At 38.7% G+C, this 13,811-nt stretch overlaps 1 protein-coding gene across 1 annotated transcript in view; it reads right to left on the reverse strand.

Annotated features, from left to right (window-relative positions):
• The window catches only part of LOC141338169 (E3 ubiquitin-protein ligase RNF123-like), a 201,681-nt gene that overhangs the window by 128,493 nt on the left and 59,377 nt on the right, over positions 1-13,811 (reverse strand). Inside the window, exons 25-26 of the mRNA XM_073843723.1 lie at positions 7,242-7,329; positions 6,392-6,476 (exon numbers count right to left, since the gene is read on the reverse strand). Coding sequence (XP_073699824.1) covers positions 6,392-6,476; positions 7,242-7,329 — 173 coding nt within the window. The remainder of the gene's footprint in view (positions 1-6,391; positions 6,477-7,241; positions 7,330-13,811) is intronic.

A 13,811-nucleotide genomic window follows, 5' to 3' on the forward strand; every position in this document is an offset into this window, starting at 1 on the left:
GTCACTTCACAAATAATTTAGGTCATGCCTTTCTGTCTGTGAACAAGTGTGCTCTAAGTGTGATTCTTGCTAAGTTATAAAACAAGACTAACATCACTAAGATCATGTGGCAGGGTGAGCAAAGACAGATATAGAGGCCTGAAGATTTCATTAAGTGCCTTCACTGTAACTGGACTGTGAATGTCTGGAGCTTTTAAGAACGGTTCAGGCAGGGGCAAGGTTCAGTGACCTACAGATTATCCTTGTTAAGTCTGGGACTCGCAAGCTTGCGGCTTTCATGCATTCTAAGAAATAAAAACTCGTCACTGGGGCAGTACTCTCAAAAGGTACTCCTTTGTACCTTATACATGCACCCATAAATAAGGTACAGGTACAAGGCGTACCTGAGGCTTCTATCCCAGTGACAAGGTATTTTAGGTACAAGGTAGATTTTTTTGCACATTTCTACTGACAGTGTGACAACTTGGCATCTACCTGGGCCAAGGCTAAGTAAGCCAGTCGGTCGGCTGCAAAATGTGCAAACCTGGTGCAGCAACTCTACCTCTTGAAGACTGGGATTTCCTTGCCTATTCCCTTCTTGAACCTACTGGGACACTCTTGTGCTTAGTTGAGACCAGTCTCTTGAGAAAAGGCACGCTCTGCATTTAAAGGAAGGAGTGATTTTAAATTTAGCTACACCTCATCACATAGCCTTTTTCTTGGTCGGTCAGCAAAGTGTCGCAGAAAACACATAAGGCGACTCTACTTCTAGTGTCAAGGAATTCCTTTCCCACTCCCTTCCTGGACCACAGGGAAACCACTGTGCATACATTTCTTGTGACAGTGTGACAACTTGGCTTCCCCCGTGGCCACAGCAAAGTAAGACAGTTGGTTGGCTGCAAAATGTGCCTACTCCCTTCTTGGACCTATCGGGACACTCTCGTGCACAGTTGAGACCAATCTCTTGAGGAAAGGCATGCTCTGCATTTAAAGGAAGCAGTGATATTAACTTTAGCTACACCTCATCACAAAGCCGCCTTCTTGGTCAGTCAGCAAAGCATAGCTGTGTCGTGGAAAACACGTAAGGCAACTGTACTTTTGGTATCAAGGAATTCCCTTCCTGCTACGAGGAAACCATTGTGTATGCACTGGGGAAAAGGCCAGGCTCTTGAGGGGTGGTGTGCTCTGCATTTATAGACAGCAGTAACAAGGCAATATTAACTTCAGCTACACCTTATTACATGGCAGGCCTCTCGGTTAGCCAGTTGCGACATATACCTTTGCCTTGGAAAGTAAGGCAACTCTACTTTTGGTGCCATGGGATTCCTGTCATGCTCCTTTCCTAGGCTTCTGGTAGGGTTCTTCAAATCTTGTCCTGGAGGGTCTTAGCTCAAGTTTAGCTCCAACACTGATCAAACTTGCCCTAATTTTCTAATGATACTGAAGACATTGATTAGCATGCTCAGGTGTGTTTGACTAGAGTTAAAGCTAAACTCTGCAGGAAAGTGGATCTTGTGGGCCAGATTTGAGGATGCCTGGCCTATGGGGAAACCATTGTACATGCACTGGAAAAGAGACCGGTCTCTCGTGGAGAGGCATGCTGTGCATTTAAAGGCAGTAGTGATGAGGCAGTAAAACTTGAGATATGCCTCATCATTGCTGCCCAACAGGGATCGTGATTGAGCTTTTCTCCTTAGAGGGGTGATCGAAGAGTCGGGACAGCATTGATGTGAGTGAAGACAATCATTCCATCACAATCAGTATTACAAAACACCTGTTCGTCTAGACGTAACATAACTCATGGCTCCCATAAGAATATCTAAAAACCATGTTTTCCATGAAAAATCTTTTTCCATTGATCCCACAGCCTTAATTACTCAATTATGAGACGAAATGGCAAATACCAGACCGGCATGGACGTATGAGAGGGGAAACAATCAGATCGGAACATTGCAGTCGAACAGAATGACAACAACAAATAACAAAATAATGAAACAACAAAACAGAGGGCTGATGGGAAATCCCCCACCCCCCACCCCCTTAGCCATTCTATTACTGCTATCTGACCATGTCTGGAGAACACAGAAAGGGCACTCTCTCTCTCTCATTATATGCACACAAAGAGGACACTGGGTAATTTAATACCTTATCTGGAAAAGCACAGCGATCACAAACACGCTAAAAGCCTTGGAGCACAGTGTTAAAAGCAAGAGCAAGCAATGGCAATAAAGCTCTAAATAAAGCTAATCATTAGACACTGAGGTGCAGGTCTCTGATACAGATGCAACCTTTATGTTTAATTAGATGAAGTCCATGTAAGTGACAGCTTGGAAAATAAGAGTTTGGGGGGCAATAAGGGAGGAATAAACATAGAATGAAAGGCCATAACAGCTATGGCACGATGCACATGTTGCTGAACTCCAGGCGTTGAGAGGCAGGCCATCACTCTGTTACTGCAGAGTCAATTCAATATTAAATTGCTTCGAGGTAGGATCAGATCATCAAAATGGATAGAAACACCTTTGAAAGATTTACCTTCATGTCAATCCAAACCTGCATTGCGTTTTTCTTCCATGAAACAAAAAAGGACACATTTTGCAGAATATCCTGGTCACTCTTTTCCATGTTATAACAACTGTGGATTACAGCTTTCATAGAGCTTTTAGGTTTCAAAAAAGACAAAGAACCACCATAAAAGCAATGTGCTATAAGTCTTCTGAATTATAGCTTTGGCTGAGGAACATATTGAAGTTTAGGTCAGGGGTTCTCAACTCTTGTCTTCAAGGTCCACTTTCCTGCAGAGTTTTGCTCCAACAGTAAATCACTTGAACACACACTTGAACTAATAAGTGTCTTCAGGATTACCAGACAATTACAGGTAGGTTAGATCTCGAGGGCCAGAGCTGAGAACCTTTAGTCAAGGGTCTCCAAACTCAGGCCTTGAGGGCCATGGCCTGCATAGTTTAGCTCCAACTTGCCTCAACACACCTGCCTAGATGTTTCTAGTGTGCCTAGTAAGACCTTGATTAGCTGGTTCAGTTGTGTTTAACTAGGGTTGGAGCTAAACTCTGGAGAACACGATCCTGGAGACCCTTGGTTTAGGTTGTCATTCACTAACACTCTTCCCACGAGTGAACTACTGCAACCAGATCACAGAGTCAACTAGTTATCCTTTTTTTTCAGTGGAAATTGTCCTGTGGTAAATTTTTGTAGGACTTCTAAAAAATTCTAAAGTATTTCTACACTGTAAAAAGTTTTCACCAGTTTCAACTTAAAAACTTAAAGTTTAGCAGCTGCCTTAAGTTTTTAAGTTAAATCAGCGTAAAACTACAAGTTATTTTAACTTATTACAATAAAAATTAGTTGATATAACTTGTGAGTTTAAATGACTTAAGTTGATTTAACTTAAAGTCTTAAGGCAGCTGCTAAACTTAAGTTTTTAAGTTGAAACTGGTGAAAACTTTTTACAGTGTAGTGTATTTTTTGACTAAGTATAAAGTGTTGTTTCTGATAAATATTTGGACTGCAGCCAGCAGTTTGAGCGGCATAATTAAGTAATCATTCAGAGTAGGACACAGAGGTGACACATTAATCACATGGTAATTGGCACAATTACTGAGGGAAAAAAACAAACTACTGGCAAGGACAAGACATGGCTAGAAGGGTCTAAGGGAGCAAACTTGGGCAAAACTGAATCTTTAAAAATGGTACAAGACAATGCTATAACTAGTTTGAAGAGTGGGTAAATGGTCACATGGACACAATCCTAAACGCAAATCAGTCTGCTGTGAGCCCACTTTACACTCACGTCAGTCATCCAGGCTACATCACAGCAGACCAGCACTTAGGATAGGGTTTAATAAGGGTCAACCAAAGGTGAAAACTACCAAATGGGAACGAAACTTACTTTGAAAACTAGCAATTGACAAATCCCCTGGACGTCATGCAAATGAGAGTGGAAAAAGATGGAATTAGCATCGAGACAAGTCTCATCAGACCAGGGAGGGAATTCATGCATCACGTACAAGACGAGCTGAAGTGTCAAGACAAGTGTCCCTTCACAAAGTGACAACTTTACAATTAATTCCCCTCAGCTAAGCATTGGCCTGCTGATTACCCACTACTAGCCTCTCCTTCTGGTATACAAATTGACAATTTTGACAATCCTGGAGTCAAAAAAGTAAGCCCCGGAGTACATGTCATTCATTGAACATCCCGTTTCCCTCTAAATTAAGTTACATCAAAGAAGTAAAAACTGTTGTGGAGGTTTAATATTGAACAAGAAAAGGAACCCAAGCATGCAAGATGTCAGTTAACATTTTTTACCATTCAAAATTACAAAATTACAGGCTGGCTGTGAACTGTGAGTGATTAAATTCCGAATACACTGCTTTAAAGTAAATAGATAAGGGGAAATATCTCTGGCCGATGCAACAGATGGTTTGACTTAATGGATGGCCTCTTAAAAAGTATTGATCTGACAGGCTGCTGAAAGAAATAGCGGACGAGTGAATAGTCACGTCTTCACCGAGACTGTGTGTGTGCATAAATGTGCCAAGTTTGGAAAGCAAAGCAAAGTTAGAAGCAAAGAGACTTTTTACAGTCGCACAGAAGAACGGCATGATGTCAAAACGGCTCTAGTAAAACAGCATCTGTACTCAGTGTTCTACATTATTGATCTTGGCTTCCTAATAACATCAGTGGGGATATAGATTCCAGGGTCAGGAACAAAGAACAAACGTTTGATTTCAGATGCATGCTCACTCAGTTGTACACGCAGGCTCTGTAAATAATCGGTCGAAATGATATTCAATGAATTTGAGTGCAACTCTGCTACAGAATGAATTTCCCGCCATTAAAAATGGAACATTTCATGTGATATCCAGACAGAAATGACATCTTTGGAGCCTTACAGCACAACAGGAAGTAAATATCATATATAGTCAATATCTTTATATAATTTTGTAATGTCAATATCATTACAGTGTTGACTGCATTCATCAAGCTCAAGCATTCAACCCTGCAACCAACATTATTATAAGGAAATATACATTTTTCTTCTTTAATTTATGCAACTTGACGTATATAATTTATGGAAATATAAAAAAATAAGTTTATCAATAACTACAAACCAATATTTGCCCCCAGACTATCTAACATCTACTGAGTGATGGCTGTATTTAGGCAAAATCGGCAACCCTGTAACCCATTTTTTTTATTTATGAAATGTGACCCTAGACCACAAAACCTTAAGTAGCACAGGTATATTTGTAGCAATAGCCAAAAATACATTGTATGGGTCAAAATTATACACTTGTCTTTTATACCAAGAATCATTAGGATATTAAAATGGTCCTAACATGCTTTTTACAAAGTCTTTATTTTGTTTTGGGGGTGCACATGCCCTCAAGCTTGGTGAGTCATAATTTACATTCTTACAATAGCTTTCTCCCCAGGCTGGCACAAATGGCTTGATTAGTTCTGGGTTTGATTAAGGTCCGCCTTCCAAAAAACGGAATGTGTTGTGATTGGTTAGCAGTCCCACTGCATTGCAATTGGCGAACAGCTTAGATTGCGTTTCAGTCCTGCCACGCCCCTTCCCAAAGCAGCAAGTTCCGTGTACAACGGCGCAAGCTAGATTAAAGTGATTCTTACGTTTTAAATATAGATATTTTTTCTCACAAAAACACATCGGATCCGTGGCGCGGCTCCGACATGGCAACCTGAGGTTTACATCAGCCACGGCTCAGCAAGTGTTTCAACCCTCTATACCGCACATGTCAACGGCACGGCTCCAGCACGGCTACCGGAGCAGTTTGCGGACACTTTAGTCAATGCTCGCATTTATGCGAGCCGCCCTGAGGTTTATATATATATAATTTATTTATTTATTTATTTATTTATTTTTCAAACATACACACCACACACTGGTGAAGAAGCATAATAGGACCCCTTTAAGTAAAGATCATGTTCCATGAAGACATTTTGTAAATTTCCTACCTAATTTCTGACCAATTAATTTAGACTTTAAAGGCAATTTTCTCAATATTTAGATTTTTTGGCACCCTTAGATTCCAGATTTTCGAATAATTGTATAATTGCAAAATATTGTCCTATAATAACAAACTATACATCAATTGAAACCATATTTATTCAGCTTTCAGATGGCATATTAATCTCAATTTTTTTTTTTTTAAATGAACCCTTATGACTGGTTAATTTAGTTTAAAATTTAAAAATAAATCGCATGAATAATTACATAAACAAATAAATAAACCATTCTAAAACTGTTCGCACACTCTAAAATTTACTAACAGGTCAGAATGTTTATATATATATATATAAAAGAAAAACTGTAAAGTTTGAAGATGGGCTGAAAATAAAGATGAAGGAAGACAGGACAGTCACTCACTTTGCAGGCTGGGCAGGTTTGCGTCCTCCGGTTTGGTCTTCAGCAGATGAGGCAGACGTGTGTACCTGTAGCCAAAGCCACAACCCTGTTGACAGGAGGAATAAAATATAAGACTGTACTGACTGCAAAGCTATGTGACTGACAACCGCATTCAAATTTAGGCATTTTTAAGCATAACGGCATGAACTAGTTGTTCAGTTTGGTCAGAAATGAATTAGTTGTAGAATGAAATTATCACTTGCATTAAATAAGACTACACTGACCTACATTAAGTTTAAAAATGAGGGGTTAGCAATATGAAGTTTGAACAGAGCAGGTTTAAACTCAGAAGAAAAGTGATTTAGCTGCATTTTGTGTGTGTGTAATATAAAAGAAAGTCTTTTGTGAACAATGATCTGTGAAATATTAACATTAGCTCTGTGTGAAGAGACTCTTCATTTACAAACTGGATTTTTTAAAATCATAAATTAAAAACAACAACACTCCAAGAAACTCACTAGAAACATTATCAAGAACAGACCCATATTCATCCATTTACGGATGAATAAACCCAATAATGCTTTCTCCAAGAGATTTAAAACAATTCACCCATTTTTTTGATATTGCGAGCAGAATAAATGTTAAACAACTAAATGGGAGTAGCTGGTTTGTCAGGGCCATTTCATAAATGTTAAACGGAAACAGCGGAGATACGCTGCATAATGGCCCTGATATAATGCACCTATTCTGAGCTGGAATCTAATGGGCATAATAGGGGGAGAGCAAAGGCAAGGAGAAGATAAAAAGAAAGGAGTGAGTGGAAAGGGTGGGGAGGTGATTGTGTAAGACAGTGAAAAGAAATGCAGCGTACCCTCCAAAGACGAACCAGGATCCAGTTGGTTTGAGCCCAAGGTCTCTGTTCATATGGAGCCAGTAAGTTCCTCATCATAGCCATCCGCCTGGGAGATATTACATCGGAAATAATTATACAAATAAAAGAACAGAAAAAAAAAGAAAAAAAGCAATGTACTAAGACAAATACACTATCAAAACTAAGGAATAAGACATTATACATAAAAAAATAGGTTGTCTAAAACATACTGCTGACAAAAATAGCAGGATATTTAGAAAAATTACAAGCTTCATTTTAATTGGCTGGTTTTATATAATTATTATTATATATTTTTTTGGAATCAGGTTGCACAAGTGTTTTATAATTGGGCATAAGTTTATAAGTTACCAAATTGGTATAATAACAAAACAAAACAAACAAACAAAAACACTAAACAAAACCAACCAAATTTAAAACATCAAAATACAAAAAAAAAAAACAGCAAAACTAAATCATAAAAAACAAAACTAGGCTAAACTAAACCATCAACAATGAAGAAAAAAATCACTATCAAATACAAAAAAAAAGCACAACTAAACTATAAAAACAAAACTAAGCAAAAACAAAACAGCAAAATTAAGCCATAAACAACAAACCAAAAACAAATGTAAACCATCAAATACAAAACAAAACAGCAAAACTAAACTATAAATAAAACTAAGCAAAACTAAAACATCAACAACAAAGCAAATACAAATTTAAACCATCAAATACAATACAAAACAGCAAAACTAAACCATAAAAACGAACCTAAGCAAAACTAAACCATCTAATACAAAACCAAAAAGCTAAATTAGGCCGAAAAAAAAAAACTAAACTAAATAAACATTCAACAAAAAAACAAGTTTAAACCAAGAAATATAAAACAAAAAAGCAAAACTGATGCATAAAAAAACAAAACTAACAAAACTAACTAACTAACTAAACCAACAATAAAGCAAAACAACTTTAGACCATTAAATACAAAATGCAAAACTAAACCATAAAAACAAAACTAAGCAAAACTAAACCATAAACAACATAGCAAAAACTAATGTAAACTATCTTATACAAAACAAAACAGCAAAACTAAACCATAAACAACATAGCAAAAACTAATGTAAACTATCTTATACAAAACAAAACAGCAAAACTAAACCATAAACAACATAGCAAAAACTAATGTAAACTATCTTATACAAAACAAAACAGCAAAACTAAACCATAAAAAAACAAAGCAAAAACAAATGTAAACCATCAAATACAAAACAAAACAGCAAAACTGAAGAATAAAAAACAAAACAAACTAAACTACCAACAAAGCAAAACAACTTTAGACCATTAAATACAAAACAAAAAAGCAAAACTAAACCATAAAAACAAAACTAAGCAAAAGTAAACCACCAACAACAAAGCAAAAACAAATTTACACCATCAACTAGAAAACAAAAACATCAAATACAAAACAGCAAAACAAAACCATAAAAACAAAACTAAACCATCAAATTTAAACCATCAAATACAAAACAGCAAAACAAAACAAAACTAAACCATCAAATACAAAACAGCAAAACTAAACCATAAAAACTGTAAACCATCAAATACAAAACAAAACAGCAAAACTGAAGCATAAAAAAACTAAACTAAACCACCAACAAAGCAAAACAACTTTATACCATTAAATACAAAATGCAAAACTAAACCATAAAAACAAAACAAAGCAAAACTAAACCATAAACAAAGCAAAATCTAATGTAAACCATCAAATACAAAACAAAACAGCAAAGCTAAACCATAAAAAATATAAACCATCAAATACAAAACAAAACAGCAATACTGAAGCATAAAAAAAACTAAACTAAACCACCAACAAAGCAAAACAACTTTAGACCATTAAATACAAAATGCAAAACTAAACCGTAAAAACAAAACTAAGCAAAACTAAACCATAAACAAAGCAAAAACTAATGTAAACCATCAAATACAAAACGAAATAGCAAAACTAAACCGTAAATAAACAAACCTAAGCAAAACTAAACATCTAATACTAAACAAAAAAAGCAAAATTAAGCCAAAAAAACTAAACAAATTAAACCATCAACAAAAAATCAAGTTTAAACCAACAAATACAAAAAAACTGAAGCATAAAAAACAAAACAAACAAAACTAAACCACCAACAAAGCAAAACAACTTTATACCATTAAATACAAAATGCAAAACTAAACCATAAAAACAAAACTAAGCAAAACTAAACCATAAACAAAGCAAAAACTAATGTAAACCATCAAATACAAAACGAAATAGCAAAACTAAACCGTAAATAAACGAACCTAAGCAAAACTAAACATCTAATACTAAACAAAAAAGCAAAATTAAGCCAAAAAAAAACTAAACAAAATAAACCATCAACAAAAAAACAAGTTTAAACCAACAAATACAAAAAAACTGAAGCATAAAAAACAAAACAAACAAAACTAAACCACCAACAAAGCAAAACAACTTTATACCATTAAATACAAAATGCAAAACTAAACCATAAAAACAACTAAGCAAAACTAAACCGTAAACAAAGCAAAAACTAATGTAAACCATCAAATACAAAACGAAATAGCAAAACTAAACCGTAAATAAACGAACCTAAGCAAAACTAAACATCTAATACTAAACCAAAAAGCAAAATTAAGCCGAAAAAAAAAAACTAAACAAAATAAACCATCAACAAAAAAACAAGTTTAAACCAACAAATACAAAAAAACTGAAGCATAAAAAACAAAACAAACAAAACTAAACCACCAACAAAGCAAAACAACTTTATACCATTAAATACAAAATGCAAAACTAAACCATAAAAACAAAACTAAGCAAAACTAAACCATAAACAAAGCAAAAACTAATGTAAACCATCAAATACAAAACGAAATAGCAAAACTAAACCGTAAATAAACGGACCTAAGCAAAACTAAACATCTAATACTAAACAAAAGCAAAATTAAGCCAAAAAACTAAACAAATTAAACCATCAACAAAAAAAAAAACAAGTTTAAACCAACAAATACAAAAAAAAAACTGAAGCATAAAAAACAAAACAAACAAAACTAAACCACCAACAAAGCAAAACAACTTTATACCATTAAACACAAAATACAAAACTAAACCATAAAAACAAAACTAAGCAAAACTAAACCATAAACAAAGCAAAAACTAATGTAAACCATCAAATACAAAATGAAATAGCAAAACTAAACAGTAAATAAATGAACCTAAGCAAAACTAAACATCTAATACTAAACAAAAGCAAAATTACGACGAAAAAAAAAATAAACAAAATAAACCATTAACAAAAAACAAGTTTAAACCAACAAATACAAACAAAAAAGCAAAACTAAAGCATAAAAAACAAAACAAACAAAACTAAACCACCAACAAAGCAAAACAACTTTAGACCATTAAATACAAAACAAAAAAGCAAAACTAAACCATAAAAACAAAACTAAGTAAAAGTAAACCACCAACAACAAAGCAAAAACAAATTTAGACAATCAAATACAAAACCAAAAAGCAAAACTAAACCATAAAAACACAACAAAAAAACTAAACAACTAAAGGAAACGTACTCGGTTACTTTCGTAACCTCGGTTCCCTGAGATACGGGAACGAGTACTGCGTCGTAAGACGCTTATGGGAAAAAGCTCCTTTTTCTCCTGAGACTGAAGCATTTCAATAACACAGTGTAACTGCACGGCCATTGGTTCGTGGAGTGTTAAAGAAAGCTGCACGAGCCTATGGCGATGATTCGCGCCCGATCGCGCCAAAAGGGACGGAGCATCTGGCTATATAAGCGAGCATTTCGCCATAGGAACTCAGGTACTTCGACTGAAGCGACGACTGAGTCGTGCAGCTACCTAGCACAGCCAGCAACGCAGTACTCGTTCCCGTATCTCAGGGAACCGAGGTTACGAAAGTAACCGAGTACGTTCCCTTTCGATACTTCACTCGTACTGCGTCGTAAGACGCTTATGGGGAACCAGTACAATCCCGCCGTTGCTAAGGTAGAGGAACGACTGACCTGGCCCTAGCACTGAAGGGCTAAAAAGGGCCAATTTGTTTAATCAGATAGCCTGATAAACATCCGTTCCAGGGAAATAAGTACAACTTGGAGCTCCAAGTGAGGCCAAGGCGTACCATATATCATATACTGGTAACAGTTATCCCGTTATGCAGAAAGCACCCAAGTCTGTAAGACCGGGACGTCCAGATTATAAAATCTAGCAAATGTGGACGGTGAGGCCCAGCCTGCCGCCGCACAAATTTCTGCGATAGAAACCCCACTAGACCAAGCCCAGGACGAGGCGATGCCTCTAGTCGAATGGGCTCTTACTCCCATGGGACATTGTAGGCCCAGAGAAGAGTAAGCCAGCGTGATGGCTTCCACTATCCATTTGGATAACCTCTGAAGACCCTTTGGTGCGGCCGCCGAAACACACAAACAACTGTTCTGACTGCCTAAAGGGAGAAGAACGCTCTACATAGCATCTCAAAGCCCTGACGGGGCAGAGGGGATTAAATCCCTGGTCCTGCTCCGAAGGAGGAAGAGCCAAGAGGGAAATAATTTGGTCTCTGAAGGGTGTCGAGAGACTCTTGGGTACGTAACCACGCCTTGGCTTCAGGATGACCTTAGAGTCATTCGGCCCGAACTCCAAGCATACGGGGCTCACAGAGAGCGCCTGTAGGTCACCCATACGTTTGACTGATGCCAATGCTAAGAGCAGGGCAGTTTTCAACGTCAGGGGGCGAAGGTCAATGGACTGAATCGGCTCAAAGGGAGGGTCTCTCAAAGCCCTCAATACTGTGGGCAAGTCCCAAGAAGGAACTGTGATGGGGCGAGGGGGGTTAAGCCTTCTTGACCCCTTCAAAAAACGAACGACCAGGTCGTTCTTTCCCAAAGATTGACCATTTATAAGGTCATGGAATACCGCTATGGCTGCCACATAGACCTTGAGCGTGGAAGGGGATCTTCCCTTGTCCAACAGCTCCTGAAGGAAGGACAATATCACTGATATGTCGCATAAACTCGGGTCTACACCGCGGGTGGTGCAGCAGGCAGAAAAGACAGACCACTTAAGATCATAGAGTCGCCTCGTAGAGGGTGCTCTGGCTTGTGAGATAGTGCTCAAAACAGACTCAGGGAGACTTATAGGCTCCCGTCGAGAGCCCATACGTGCAGCGCCCACAATTCCGGTTGGGGGTGCCATAGCGTTTTGTTTGCCTGTGTCAAGAGATCTTGTCTCAGTGGAATGGGCCACGGCGCTGTCGAGAGCAGCCGAGGAAGATCTGGAAACCAATGCTGGTTCTGCCAGAATGGGGCCACTAACAGGACTTTGAGCTTCTGTTCCCTGACTCGCCTGATGACCTGTGGTATCAGGGCGATCGGAGGGAACGCATACAACAGGAGATTGGGCCACTCGTGGGCCAATGCATCCTGTTCTTTTGAGAAATAGATTGGGCAGCGATAATTGTCTTTTGAGGCGAAAAGATCTACTTGCGCCTTGCCGAAGACATCCCATATTTGCCGAACTGTTTGGGGGTGAACCATCCATTCGTCTGAGGAGATGTTGCTCCGAGACAGCATGTCTGCTCCCTGGTTCAGCCTGCCTGGCACATGCGTCGCCCTTAGCGAGCGGAAGTGCAGCTGAGCCCATTTCAGGAGACGTTCCACTAACGTGAATAGACGTCTCGACGAGAGACCCCCCTGGTGATTTATGTAGGACACCACTGTCATACTGTCCGAACGGACTAAGACATGGTGTCCCTTTAAGACAGGTAGAAGGGTGCGAAGGCCTAAACACACTGCTAGCATTTCTAGGCAGTTGATGTGAAAGCGACTCTCTGCTTTTGACCATTGGCCGAATGCAGGCTGGCCGTCGCACAGTGCCCCCCAACCTGAGTTGGAGGCATCTGTCGAGACCACTTTCCTTCTGAATACCATGTCCAGGGGAATGCCCTGTTCCATCCATTGAGAGCTCTTCCAAGGAGTCAGGGCTGTAACACAGGCCTGATCTACCTTGATGCGTAGGCGTCCTAGACGCCAGGCTTGAGGAGGAACTTTTGGTTTCAGCCAGAACTGCAGGGGGCGCATTTGAAGCAGGCCCAACCGAAGTACTGGGGATGCTGAGGCCATCAGGCCGAGCATCTTCTGAAAGGTCTTGAGAGGCGAAGGGCTCCGACTTTGAAGGAGGCCGCGAGCCTGCGAATGGCCTGGGCTCGTTGCGGCGCAACTGTTGCCTTCATTTGGGTTGAGTCGAAAACTGCCCCCAGGAACGAAATACGTTGGCTGGGAAACAGTGCGCTCTTGGTGAAATTGACCCTGAGTCCTAGGCACTCTAAGTGGCTGAGGATTATGGATCTGTGGTGTATTAGCTCGTTCTCTGACTGGGCCAGGATGAGCCAGTCGTCGAGATAGTTCAGGACGCGAATTCCCATCTGTCTCAGGGGGGAAAACGCCGCGTCCATGCACTTCGTAAATGTGCGGGGAGCTAAGGACAGTCCGAACGGAAGGACTGTATATTGAT

This window comes from Garra rufa, chromosome 7 (assembly GCF_049309525.1).
Source record: "Garra rufa chromosome 7, GarRuf1.0, whole genome shotgun sequence".
In the NCBI taxonomy this organism is placed as follows: domain Eukaryota; kingdom Metazoa; phylum Chordata; class Actinopteri; order Cypriniformes; family Cyprinidae; genus Garra; species Garra rufa.